Source organism: Myodes glareolus, chromosome 15, assembly GCF_982192425.1.
Source record: "Myodes glareolus chromosome 15, mMyoGla1.1, whole genome shotgun sequence".
In the NCBI taxonomy this organism is placed as follows: domain Eukaryota; kingdom Metazoa; phylum Chordata; class Mammalia; order Rodentia; family Cricetidae; genus Myodes; species Myodes glareolus.
The window spans coordinates 22502124-22516556 of record NC_142040.1 but is presented as its reverse complement, the minus strand read 5'-3'; the positions used below and the strand labels follow the sequence as shown (position 1 = coordinate 22516556).

Sequence of the window (14433 nt, the reverse complement as noted above, 5' to 3'; positions counted from 1 at the left end):
ACACCATTCCCTTCTTATTCCTTGGTACAGAGTTAGCATCTGATGCCTAGCAGGCTCTCGGTGTTTATCTGCTGAATGAATGGATGATGGTATGTTTTGGAACAAACGGCATATCCATCAAGATATGCATCCTGGTAGGGGGCTTATTTAGAAACCTGGACCCGTTTTCTTTGCTTACTTGTTTTCTGCTTGCTTGTTTTCAAACAGGGTTTTGCTCTATAGCCCAGGAGAGCCTGGAACTTACTATGTAGCTTTGGCTGGCCTTGGATTTATACCAACTCTCCTGCCTCAGCCTCCTCTATAAAGGAAGCAGCTTCTATAAAGAAGGGCAGTTTCAGCACCTGTCATTTGCCGTCTGCTTCCCCTTTGGGTTTATCATCCCTGGTTCAGGAGTCACTGCCTTGTTTTATGTGTTTATGGCCTCTAGCTCCATCAAAGTTAGATGTGCCTCTGTGGCTTTGTTCACACTGATTTCCTCTGACTAGCCTTTCCCAATTACCTTAATGACCAGATTAAGAACGGACAGTACCATTCATTCTGTTGCTCGTGTACCTTATCTATTTCTGTTGTTTCTTGTAAGTTCTAAATCCCTGGCTACTCTGGAAGCTCCTTTGTGGGGTGGGCTCTATCCTGAGTTTCATTTGAATATCTTTTTATGTCTTGAACACTTCTGTGAAATATATTTATAAGGCATTTGGAAAGGAATGTTCCATCCTTCATAGCCTGACTGCTTGGGCCAAAGAGAACCTGGAGACAAAGAGTTAAAGGATTCTACAGTTCTTTCCAGGAGCTGGTCCAACCCTTTCCTGGTGATTTTCTTGTGGCTGGGAAGAACAGATCACTTTTTCACTATGTTGATAAGGTTCTAGTACTCAGTGCCCTGCAGGTTTGGTGATGTTGACCCAAGGAAGTCAGAGATGTTAGCTGACCTTCTCCCTACATCTTCTCTGTTTTGCTTTCTACAATTGGCAAGAAAGATCCGCCCTATTGTCCAAATCCTTTCCTTAATTTCATTTGGTCTTTGGAAAATAAAATCTAAAAAGTGATGCAAGCATAATTAAAAATACAACTTATTTTTCTTTCTCGTTGAATAGCTGCATCTATAAATGCAGCAGCTAGGAATATTCCAGCCTAAAAATATCTACATATGCTTTTGTGGGTCTGGTTCTGTGTTTCCCCTGTAAATGTGTATCCATTAACTTCTCCATCTCTGTTTTTCATTTCTTGCATTCTTCTCCTACCATCTTCCTCCTTATTTGATGGAAAAATTACCAATGAAAGCCCATAAATGATAACTTGCCATTTTTTTAAGAAGATAATTAGGTAACACAACACTAACTCATTTAGATTATCTTAATGAAATTTTTAGATCACGTTTGACATTAACTTATGAACCTCATAAGTACATATATTTTTCCATATTTGTAATTGATATATGTATATTATATTGCTTTTTAATCTAATTTTCATTTAAACTCATTGAAATAGTGATAGACATAGTAGCTCAATTTGCTGGGCTGTGCCTTAAGTGTTTGATGTACGGATTTCTTTCACACTTCATTACTATAAATAGCACTGATAAAAAAATCTATACAGATGATTTTTATTTCTAAAAGGAGGGTTTTCAAGTTAAGCACATTCATTGACTTTAAAAACTAAAATTACAGATCATGAAATTTCTTACTTAAAACAATAGCTCCTTTAATTTTGGGCTATGACAGTTAAGAGATAAGAAGGCAAAAAACAATAATTCCTACTTCATTGAACAAATATTTGAGTACCCAGCTGTATATGAGGCACTGATACAATGAATGAAGGAGATCCAAAAATAAATAAGAAACTAGAAAAATCCTGCCGATGGAGAGCCTAGATTCTAGTGAGACCAGATAGACAGTAAATATTACAAGGGAGCAGCTATATAGTAATTTGAAAGGTGACATATGCTATGAATCGAAAATTTCAGGTCAAGGGGATTCAGGAGGGGCACAGGTGGCTGTGGCAAATGTCGATTGAAGTTTTACAAAGGACTAACGATAGCAAATATGGAGTAGGCGCATTTCAGAAGAGACTTAAGGAAGGGAGGAGCTAGCCGTCCAAGCATGGAGATCTGTGCATGACTGTCAGAGGCACAGACCCTGATGAAGAGATCTTCTGGGGAAACAGTAGGAAGCCTGGGTGGGCGTGTTAGGATGGAAGACCGACAGGTTGAGACCTCTGCCCAGTGTTTCCAGGTTCTTGTCTCTATCAAAGAAAGAACTGGAAGAGAAGACAAATTAGGAACAGGGAGAAAATTTACAAATTTACAAAGGTACAATTCGAAGGGCGAGTACCCAAAAGAGAGTAAGTAGCATTGTGGTATTTTAGATAGTTACTTCGATGTAAAACTGGATGGAGGGGTGGATCATCATGAGTTAAACTGAGGAAAAGGCAGGGGATTCTTGGAATGGGTGTAAATCCCCTCCCCCCCCAGCAGTGTTTACTCCCTTTCTGTACTCAGGAGCTTTTCCTAATGTGGCATCAGAAATGTAACGGGACAGGCGCTTTTGAAGGCTATAGAGATGGTGCTATTGTGAAAAGCTCTGCAGCCAGCCACATCAGCCACGCGGGACCCAGCTGGTGTGGAGTGTCTTAGGTCTTCGTAGGGGGTCTGGCTTCCTGCTCTAGTCAGCTCTGAGATCACCAGTCTCGAGCCACCGTGCACTTTGGCTTGCTCTTCCACAATGTCTGTCTAGCCAACTTTAGCTGGAGCAGAAAGGGTGAGGGTAGAAAGCTCAACCTGCTATCTGGGAGCAGCCTAACTGTCAGGGTGCTGGAGGTACTTGGGAAGACTCCAGTCTAACGTGGTCCTCAAAGAAGGCTGAGGATGGGCTCCATTAGATTCAACTTCTTAGAAATGACAGCAGCTGGATCAGCCCCGAACACTTGAGATGGGGAATTATTGTATTTCTGACAAATTCTGGGTGATTCTGATGTGCCCTCAGGCTTGGGACTGGTCTTTCAGCTTTTTTCCCCCCCCAAATGCCCATGATTTTAAGTTAAAATCATTCCATAAGAAGATACAAAGTTCTTAGCACCTCAGATGTCGGTGATTTTGAGAGGTCAGAGATGATGCAGGGCATTGCTGCTCAGAGGTTAAATGACTTCCCCAGGGTTACACAGAGTCAGGTTTCACAGTGACTCTTTTGAGTTCAGTGAACCTTCATAAACGATGTTCTATGACCTGTCAGGTGGTTACATTCCCAAGGCTCTCCCATGAGGAACACTGTCTGAATCCAGAAGTTCTCTAAGGTTGATCGGTTGATTAAATGTTTGGTTATCTAAAGATCAGTTAGATGACCGTGGTTGTTTTAACCTTTGTGGTTAAAAATGATTCAACATGTATTAATCACATTTTCTGCTCCTTGAGAGGAATTCTGGGAGATTCATTCCATTTTAGAAGGAGAATGGACCTTAATTCTTCACAATCTTGCAGGGCTCTGGGTCATAATTCTGCAACAAGCTCTTACTTAATATCATTATAAAACATAAAAGCCATTCAGCTGACCTTGAACATGAGCTAAATTTCTGCTTTCTTTTTAAGTACATTTTTTTTAAATTCAATTGGCTTTCTTTTGACTTGTTTCTTGGACATTGTTGCTAAAATTTTCTCACTTTAATTAATTTCTTTTTATAATGCTGGGTTTTCTGACCTTATTTTACAACTTGGGCCTAAATGATAGCTGCAGTGTCTGCGCATGCAGACACTGTTGTCGCCCTGGGTTGCTCTGTGTCCTTGCAGGGGAATCAGTTCAGAAATCACTTCCTGAGGCCAGCGTTCGGGTCTTAGAACTAAGCTGGGGGTATGATTTCAGCTGACTTTTTCTCCATTTACACACCCCTGTACATTTCAGCCATCAGATTAGATCTACCCCGTCATGGGGGCAGGCTACACATTCCCACTGAAAGCATTTGGAGATTATAGAGACAGAATGAATATATATATAAATCTTTCACCAAGCCAAAGTTGGAGGTGGAAGTTGTGTCTGAGTTACTGGCTGCTTTGGAAATGAGATGTAACCTAAAGTACGTTCACACGGTCTTCTATCCCACGGAGAAGTCACATGGCCTGGTGCCAATATGAAATGTTCAATGCATCCACTAAAGTTGTCTGGTCCTAATCACTGGCTACATTGAGGCCATCCCTCTTGAGGCTTACTCAATCTTTATAATGTGTAAGTTCAACCTAGATTTGTTTCTGGATGTTTGTGCTATCATGATTCATATCCTAAGGCTCTCTACCAGAAGAAAGGGTATGTTTTGTGTTTTTATCATAGATTAGCCTTCCAAAGCATCATGGGCACGTTCTTTTCAATTGGTAGTTTCATTGAATAATTCCTTGAGAACACTCTGAACATAACAATGACATGAGAAGTATGTGATGCTCAGTGTTGTGAAGGACGATGCCAAGATAGGTGTAGAGGAACTCCCTGAGGAAAATTAACATTGTCAGGAGTTGGGATGGAGATTTTTGGGGTCTTATAATTTAATTCTGCTATTGTTTGCTCTTTAGTGATCCATTAGAAGGAAGGCAGATGGTTGTTGTGGAATATTATTTTAACGAGGCAAAGACGTACTACATTTGTTTATACTTCAGAATATTACTTTAACTGTGTAAAGGTATGTTTCTTTTGTTTATGATGCATTTGTTTAATAATGTAAAGATGTGTTGCATTTGTTTCATCTTGCCTGCCTAAAGCACCTGACTGGTCTAGTAAAAAGCTGAATAACCAATAGCTAGGCAGGAGAAAGAATAGGTGGGGTTAGCCAGCAGAGAGAGTCAATAGGAGGAGAAATCAAGGCTTGGGAGGTGTGAATGAAGGAGACACCTGGGGCAAGAAGCCAGGCCGATGCCAGACAGCCTTGAGAAGCAGTGAAAGATATACAGGAAGAAAGGAAGAAGGTAAAAAGCCCAAGGCAACAGGTAGATAAAGAGAAACAGGTTATTTTAAGTTAAAAGAGCAAGCCAGAGACAAGCCTAAGCTAGGCCTAACATTCAAAACTAATAATAATTCAAAACTAAATATGACTAAATTATCATAATTTGGGAGCTGGTTGGTGACCCCACAAGAAAAAAGAACCTGTTACAGATGGTAGCTATCAGATTTAGTTTTATGTGAATTATTGTCCCCTGTACTATGGCAGTATCATCTGTAGGGTGCCCAATCAATGTGCAAGGGAGCTGTGGGGAAGCTGTGATGTCAGAAAGGAAAGGCTGACTTACTCCTCCAGCTGCAGGGCATGCTGCCAGCAGAAACCTTGGTACTGTTGCCCTTTTGTAAGGAGGGGGAGGTGCCTTGGCTAAAGAGGTCCACGTTGGCCAAGGCCACTGACACAGATGGGAGGAATGATTGATCTACATGGGTATACAAAGGTCCCTCTTTGCGGCCCCATCTCAGGACCTCTCTGAAGCATCATTGGAGAGCCAACATCCTCCTTGAAGGATGCCCAAGGCTAGGTCAGTTTCTCCCTCAGCTCAGACATCATTTCTCTTTTCGTCCTTCTCCAAACGTTGCTTTCAGGACACTCAATAAACTCCTTGTCAAACACTACCTCAAAGTTTGCTGGGGAAACTCAACCCACTGGGAAACCCTTTGAACAGGGATTTTCCTCAGACTAACTAAAGAAGGATTTTATTTTTTATGTCATTAAAATGAAGAAAAAAGTGACAGGTAAACTGAGACACAAAACACAGGAGTCTCACCTGTAGACCTACTGACCTAGAGATCAGACTGGCCTTGACCTCATCTGTAATCCTCCTGTGTCAGCCTCCCAATTTGTAGAATTATAGGGATAAACTAACTACCATACCCAGTTTGGACTTCAGATGTGGAGGGATGTATATCTTGTTTCTCTTTGGTAGCGAGAAGACATCAGCTGACATCTTCCAGTAACTAAGAGTTGACGGCATGGGGGAAAGGAGGAGGAGAGCTGTGTTGTTTTGAACTGGATACTTATTTCTTTGTATTTTGCATTGAAATTTGTCCTTACAGAAATCTAAATGGAGTCATTGCTCAGACCGTTTCACGATCTTCCCGTGCCACATTGGCTGTGGTAAAAATCACTGAAAGGGCCCTTGAGTAGGTAGGCAAGCGGTAACTGGAGGCTATAACATGGTTTACCACCAGACAGTTGTAAAGCATAGTTGCTTTTAAAAGAATTCCTGTCCTCTACAGCGGGGCTCAACCACTGTGGGCCTCATGGAGAGAACGGAGGGAGGCCATTTTGGATTGCCCAATCCAGGGTGGGAGACAGCAATGGGCAGTTGGGTGAGGTGAAATTCAGGATGAACGTTTAGTGACACCCGGAGAAGAGCTGAAAACTAGGGGAGAAAGTAAAAAAATAAATAACAAAGCAAGCAAACCAACCAACCAAACAAAACACAAATAATCACAAAACAAACAAATGAACAAAAAGACCACATGCAGACCGATGTCTCTTCTTTCTTTGGATCTCTGACAGAAATGAGGATGTAGTCCCCAGTGGGACAGCCCATCTCTTGGCATGAACTTCCAAAAGATATGCAGACAGGGAATGGACTTTTTCTAAAGGCTGGACCGCCACCCAGTTGAACCTTAAGATTAGTATGTGGGTGCTGGCATTGAAGTGAATGAAGATGTAACTATTTAAGAAACTGGGTCTCTCAACTCCTCAAGTTGTGTTGACAAACCAATCAATGGGCTCAATGGGTCTGAGCTATATGTTTCCTGCTGTTTGGGAAGGGCATCCTGGTGACAAGTCATGGATGCTGTTGAAGATGTGCTTTGAGAAGACACTTACCCCAAAAGTCTACCCAGCCATTCTGGGCCTGGAGAGGGTTTTGTGCAGACTAGGGGGAGAGGGGCTAGGGCACTAGGTGGCCTTGTGGACTTGGGTCTTCCGAAGGAACAAGGCCTCTGTGCAGCCAGGAGCTGGGGAAGGCTCCGAGGCACGGTGCCAGGCGCTGCGCGGCCGGGAGCGGAATGCAGTGGGGTGGTCCTTGGGGACCCTGAGGAGGACAGAGACGGGAAGGGGACGTGCGAAGACTGAAAGTGGAGAAGACCGAGGCGGCCGGCGGGCGGGCGGGCGGGCGGGCTGGCGCCCCGGCCCGGGTGTGGGGAGCTGGGCGGTGCGGGCCGAGGCGCGGGCGGAGCGGAGGGCGGAGGCGCGGGGCGCGCGGGCCGTGTGTGCGCGCTCTGCCGCTCCGGGAGGAAGATGGCCCGGGAGGGAAAGTTGGGGTGACGCGTGCTGCCCCCGGACGCTTGCCAGGGGGCACGGAGGAAGGCAAGCCCGACAGAGCGGTGGCCACCCAGGCTGGGGGGCGCGCAGTCTGGGCGACGCCACCGTCACCGCGCCCGCCCCCTCACTGCAGGTGGCCGCGGGGAGCTCCGAGTCTGAGTGGCCCGGGGGCGCAGGCGGGCGCGCGCTGGGGATCCCGGCTGAGGGATGGGCTGCGCCCCCAGCATCCATGTCTCACAGAGCGGCGTGATCTACTGCCGGGACTCAGATGAGTCCAACTCGCCCCGCCAGACCAGCAGCCTGTCGCAGGGCCCCACGGCGCCCCTGCACGGCCTCTTCGTGCAGACCGACGCCGCCGACGCCATGCCCCCGAGCCGCGCGGCGGGACCCCCGGGCGCTGTCCGAGTCCGCAGGTCCCGGGCTGAACTGGGCAGTGGCAGCAGCACGGGGTCCTCGGGTCCCGCCGTGACCACCTGCCGGGGCCGGAGGCGCCACTGCTGCAGCAGCGCTGAGGCCGAAACCCAGACCAGCTACACCAGCGTCAAGGTAAATGCGAGCTGTTGGGAGGCTGTCCGTCGGGTGTGCACCGGGTAGGGGGCTCGTGCGGGAGTTGGGCGGTCGACTGGGGGAGAGTATTGCTAAGGAGGAGTTTACTTTTCATTTTTTTGGGGGTGATGAAGGCCCATGAAATTGGGAAAGGAAAAGATCCTGGAGGGTGCAGGGGACCAACCCTAGCTGGTCTTGGGGTGGGGACAGGTGGAATGCAGCGCAGGGGAAAGCAGTTGGGGCGGCCTGTGGCCCAATGGATGTAGCTGGAGGGACGGGCATGCATCACCAAGAAGAGCATGCGAGTTTCTCTGAATGAAATCCTAGCGCTGATCTCGATCTGCATGTAGGTTCCGATTTCCACCTGCAAGTCAGCTAGGCTAGATGGAGTTCTCAGCGCCGTGGCCCAGTGCAGAGATTTGTGAATGAATCAGGCTGTTTATATTTGAAGGGCTATAGAAAAGGATTAGGGGAGCCAAGTGAAACCTGTTGTCACTGTAGTGTTTCTCAGGGATGACCGTATCCTGGACATAACGGGGAGAACACGGAGTTTGGAATGTCAGCCACTGTGGAGGGAGGTGGTTTTCAGTTCAGGGCAGCTACCTCAGAATGACGGCTCTGCACACTTATCTGCCACGGGGAATGAGAGTGTGAGGGTGTGGAACGATTAGTCTCTAGAGAGTTCTTGATGAACATTTATTCCAACAGTGCCCATCTGTATGTTTTCAAAGTACTATTACATCCAAGAGGAAATCATCGTGTCAGATGTAATCACTTTAGAGCAAATCGAAGATGAACGACACATCTCGTCGTGGAGAGGGAAAAAACACGCCTCTAAACTCTTAGTGTTCGATAGACACAGCTCTTACGTAGTCAGTAGATCGCCAGGTACCATTCCATGATTCCTTGACAATTGTATATCTAGTACTGTATATCTGCTCAACAGTTGGCCCAGTGTGAGGAGGCTCCGGGTCTTCCCTGGATGAAGTGTATCTCACACTGGAGGAAAGGGAGGGATAGTGGGCCGCCTTTTGATCAAGTTAATTTTTTGTAAAATGGAATCTCATTTTGACACATAAAACTTAACCAGTGTTTACTAATAGCTGTGATGTTTTTCTGGTAATAATTGTGAACACCTTTTACATAAACATACCATTAAATATGTACCTACTATGTACCAGGAATAAGTTCCTTTACTTACTTTTGAATACACACACACACACATACACACACACATACACACATACACACATACACACACACATACACACATACACACACACACATACACACATACACACACACATACACACACACACACACACACACACACACACACAGAGGCGTGTGGTGGGCAACAAGTTTGCTTTTGTTTGTTGCTTTTTGGGTCTCCTGCCAGCAGTACCATAAAGTTAGCATTAGAAGAAATTTTAAGGTGTTACAAAGCCTATTTTTAGCAACATCCTCCAGTTGGGATTGTGGAAGGGACTCTGAAGGCCTAAAGCAGTGATTGAGAACGGTGACTGTTTGGGAACTCAGTGGTATTTCGTCCTGGTTGTTCAAGAGAAACTTAGGCATTTTTTTTTTAATCTTTCATAGTAGCAAGGAACTCATTTTTAGTAGCTGGCCACCCTACTTGGTGTTTGTTTAGTGAAAGGAAAAAAAATAATGAATGAGACCATTTTTCTGTGTCTTAATACTTTCCTCAAGAGGCTACTTAGAGATCAAATGGAGTAAAAACTGATGGAGAGAACGAGTTCTGATTATTAGCAGTTACTATAAACTCGAATAAATCTCAGCTACTTGACTTAAGTGTTAAAAGGCTTGACCTGGGAAGGAATTTCACTCACTTTATCAACAAGATGTCCAAATAAGAGCTTAATTTATTCCAAGCCATTGCAAAGAATGTTGGAAAGGAGGGTGTTACTTCAGTGATTCAACATGGATTTGCATTTCATAAACCTCAGAAATTATACATTTGAAATTAGATCAGGTATATTTATACAAATGCTATAGAACTTCTTAGCACAGAATTACCCCAAATCTTTAATAGTATCTCTTTAGCCTCTGACTAACATCCTGTGGTCTTTTGAAGTCTGAAAGTTCACATGTCCTGTATCCTTACATGGATGAGATGATTTCGTAGAAAATTTTCCTTTTCCTTTTTAGAATAAAAATTCTTTTGCCTTATGAGTGTGTGAGAGTTGGCAGCCATGTGACTCCTCCTTCCTTTCCGACTGCTTGGGTAGAAAAGAAAGTCTTTGCCATTTGATCCTATTTACAACGGTAGTGGGTTCCCAGAGTCCCCCCTTCCTCTTTCTGCATCAATTATACGCACTATCTTTATTATCTAGTTGGCTTCTGGTATTCCCCCGAGTGCAAAAAAAGAAGTGTGTTTGATCTCTCTCTCTCTTTTTCTAGCAATCATTTATTTCATTAAGCTTTTAGAATGATGAAGCATTATGATGTCAAACATGATGTCAACAGGAACCTTCTTGAATACCTAATTGGCAAAAAAGATTATAAGCATTAATAATTCATAGACAGTGCAGTGATATCACACGAGTTTCCATTTCTGGTAAGGAGTTTGTCTCTCAATTGCTGTAAAAATGCTCCTCCCTAGCAGTGCGTCTTCCTTGCTTGCCTTTTTAAGATAGTACTCTAAGAGGAGCCTCCTGCAGGATGCTCGCTCCTGGTGCGCGCCACTTCTGTCATTCTTGTTCGGAAATCCTCAGAGGAGGGGCCTTCTCTTGGGGAGGAACTAGGAAGTCTTCCCAATCATTTCCTGTACCAGCTGTTGCTGCTTGGGGCATCCAGGACTGAGCAGCTGGTCCTAGCACGGGCTTTACTGATGGTACACTCAACTTGCTCCACCCTCAGCACAGGTGAGCTGTATTTTGGACGCAGATGCAGTTGGTGTACTCTGTGCTGATGGCTGGCACCATCACCATCTCCCCCTGCTACTGCCCACATCTTGCTCATGTATTCTTTCAGCTGGCATTTGTGCCAACCTCTACTGTAGACGCTGGAGATTCAGAGAGCGCCCATCATATTTTGTGAGCAAAGCCTACACGGGAGGCTAAATCTCTTCCAAAGGGGTGTACTTAAGCCAGTTATCGATGACATCACAGCATTGTCCCATGGCATTCTAGAGTCAGTGAGGATCATGCTAAATTAAATAGTTATGTGACGTTACCATAAACAATGAGACTTTATTAGGGGGAGGGATTAGAGCTACTTTTTATTAGTAGTCCTCATCTTTCTAGTCATGAGTCTCAGATGGGAGTCACCAGGAGAGCTTGTTAAAGTGCACAGTGGGTCTGGGCCCCACCCCTGAAGTGTCTGATTTAATAGGTCTTGGGAGGGACCCGGGAGCTTGAAGTTTCAGGGTGTTTCTAACAGATGTCTTGTTGCTGATCTGGGGGCCACACCTGAAGATCCCATGCTTTAAGTGAATTAAGTTGTTTTGTGGCCCAGATAAACTATGTGTGGCCACCTATGGCTAAATGTGCTGTCAGATTGCTGTGGACACAGCCCTCTCCATCTGTGGAGTCAGGGCCTGAGTCTTCACAGCTGTCTGGGGAGAAGCCTGGACCACGCAGCCCACTCGGGTCTCTAAGGGTCAGTTCCCTGCAGGATCATCTGGAGTTTGCATTGATCCTGATGGTTTGCTTTGCCGTCACAAAGCTGCCTCTGTCCTGGAGGGACCATGCCCCACACGAGGGGCATCCGCAAGGTAAAGTGAAGTGATGAAAGAGGCTGGACATCAGGCGGAGCACCTGCCTCGTCTCGGCTTCCTTCTTGGAGCTCTTGCTACTCCTTTCATCTTGTTGTTGTTGTTGCTGTTTTTTCTTTCTTTTTTTTTTTTTTAATTTCAAAATAGAGCACAGGGTTTAGTCGGCTCTAGAGAGTCCTGTAATTTACATTAGTCAGGCTCTGGCTTATTTTCTGCTGTTGTGTATTTTATCAAAATTTGCCCGCCTCTCAACACACAAAATTAAGGTTTTCTTCTTTTTTTCTCCAGTGCTGGGAATTGAACTCACAGTGCCTTGCATGTGAGGCAAGCTTGGCCACTGATCTCTGTTTCCAGCCCAAGGGACTCCATCCCAATTGCTCTCCCGTTTTGTACTGTGGTTATACTAATTTTAAAGGATGACTAGATAATTCTTTATAACATCTTCCAATAAGACTTTAAATCAGAGTCTGGTAGGGGTGGTGCTCACCTGTATTTCCAGCATTCAGGAGTCAGAGATAGGTGGATCTGTGAGTTCGAGACCAGCCTGGTCTACAGAGCTAGCTCCAGGACAGCCAGGGCTACACAGAAAAACCCTGTCTTGAAAAACCAAACCAAACCAACAACAAAAAGATTTCAAACAGAAAGTGACGCTGTGCATTTAGAGGTGAGACAGTTTCTAGAGTCATCTCCTCTTGGTGACCACCTGATGGAGCTCTAATGGGACAGGACATACAGGTGAGGGCAGGGTAGAGTTTGTGACACCAGATTGGTACTAGGCCAGGAATCCAAGCAGCAAGGAGAGTGCGAGTTCCACGGGAGTTCTTGGGAAGATAGAGTCCCAAGACTGGAAAATCAGCTGGGGAGGAACAGGGGAGAACTTAGGATCAGGTGGGTAAGTATAACCTAAAATTCGGGAGTCTTTACAAAAGTGACAGCCACTGAGCAAGGTTGAGGATGAAGGACTATAAGTATTTACTTTCTGCTTTTGTGGGGATCTCCGCTGGGCATGAAGAGCTCACAGCCACAGGAATTGCTGGAGCCAGCCAGAGGCTATAGGCAACCACTTCACTAGGATGAGACAAGAAGAGCCAGCCACAGCTTCGCTGCTGCCTGATTCAACATTGTCCGGGCAGCACATGAGATGATACTCTTATGAAGGAGCTACTTCTAAGTTGTTGGCAGAAGGAAAGAAGTCCCCGAATGAGGCTGCAGGACCCTCAGAGAGAACCACAGCCACCGTGGAAGGGTCTTGGGGTGGGAGTGGTTATGGAAACCCAAGGAATCAAATCTATAGAAACTTGCAGAAGCCGTGACCTAAAGGAGGCATGTGAGAGACGCAACCAGGGGATGGATGGACAGTCTTAGCTGGGCAAGTGCGCGTGCGCACACACAGGTGCATGCGCAGAGACAGAGACACAGAGAGAAACAGAGGCAGGCAGACAAAGAGACAGTGGGTAAATAGCTTCATGGAACTGGCCTACGTTTTAGGGATCTCCTGTCTGTAACTGCCTTTCACCGAACACACCTGCGAATCAGAGAGAACAGGAACATACGGGGTACAGAGGAATGCTGGGTACAGAGCAGAATGGAGAGTGGGACCGGAGGAGCAGATCCTGAACAACGGCACCGAAAAGTGAGAACAACTGCTCCTCGGAGCCCCAGAGAGAAACTCAGAGCGCACTGGGCAGTGCAGAAGCTAGTAGTCTCCAAGAGAAGCGGGTTTTACGTGTGCCAGATTCATTGCGTGTGTTTCCTGCCTAATGATTGCTACTGAAATCTCCCTGGTGACCCTGGCTGGAGACTGCTAAGTGCTGCACACCCACCTTCCTCTTCGGTTTCACCTTTGCTGTCTCCACTGACTCTGGTTCCTCTGCTCCTGGCTTGTGACCCCTCCCTCAGGGCTCAGCGTGGGCTGAGAAATCACTAGCCTGCCTCATCAGGCATTACAGACTCAGCCTGGCCACTTCACCCTGCCCCTGCCCTGGTTTTTTACTGTTCTATACTATGTAGGCTTCTTTCTTCAGTCCCCAAAAGTGAGAAAAAATATTTTTTAATATGTGTTTTTTTTTAATTTTTATTTTTTAAATTTCATTTTACATTCCACCCCCTCCTTCCACCTCCCCTCCCCTCTCCCCAGCCCACCCCATCCACTCCTCCCAACAGGTAAAGGCTCCCATGGGGGGGTCAGCAAAGTCTGGCACATTTACTATGTGCTTTTAATTTTGGGTTAAAAATGTGCACATTTTGACCGTTTTAAAACATTGAGATGTATGTTGGAGTTTTTATGATTTATTTATTTGGGGGCTTGAGATTGAACTCAAGGCTCTTACATATTAATCAAGCCCTCTGCCTTGGAGCCCCTCCCCCAGCCTTCTGGAGTTTGTTTTAGATGTGTAGGGGGCTTGCTTTTATGTTATAGTGAGAGCTTGGTGGATACCGTGTGTAACCTGGAATCCTGAAGCTTACGGACTTGTAGTCTGCTTTACTTGGGCATTGACAATGACTGGTTTCTCTGTTTCCTCTCCCCTCCTTCCTGGTTTCCATCCATCTCCCCTTTCCTGCTTCCCATGGGATAACTCACTGAAAAACAGCTCCCACCACGGGACGCCACCATTCTGCTCACAATCTGCTTTGAGAAACTGGTGGTTGCTGTGACAAAAATCAGAAATGATTTTATTCTCAACTAATTTATCCATGAAAGAAGGACCATTCTGTGTTGTATCATGTTTCCAAGGCAATATTGTAGAGTTTTGCAAGGTCAATAAGGTGGCCATAAAGGCAGTAGCTGTTAAGGCCCTGCTGTTCTTGGATCCTTCCATCTGCACCGTTCTCCCTTAAGCGACTCCAAACTACAAATCCTTAATTCCATTCTTACAAATGAGGAAACTGGGGCCTAT

General features: G+C 45.6%; 1 protein-coding gene across 1 annotated transcript in view; it reads left to right on the top strand.

Annotated features, from left to right (window-relative positions):
• The first annotated feature begins 7208 nt into the window (after positions 1-7208).
• The window catches only part of Pde8b (phosphodiesterase 8B), a 194514-nt gene continuing 187289 nt past the window's right edge, over positions 7209-14433 (top strand). The window contains 1 exon segment of the mRNA XM_085676845.2: positions 7209-7800. Coding sequence (XP_085532971.2) covers positions 7462-7800 — 339 coding nt within the window. The 5' untranslated portion in view covers positions 7209-7461.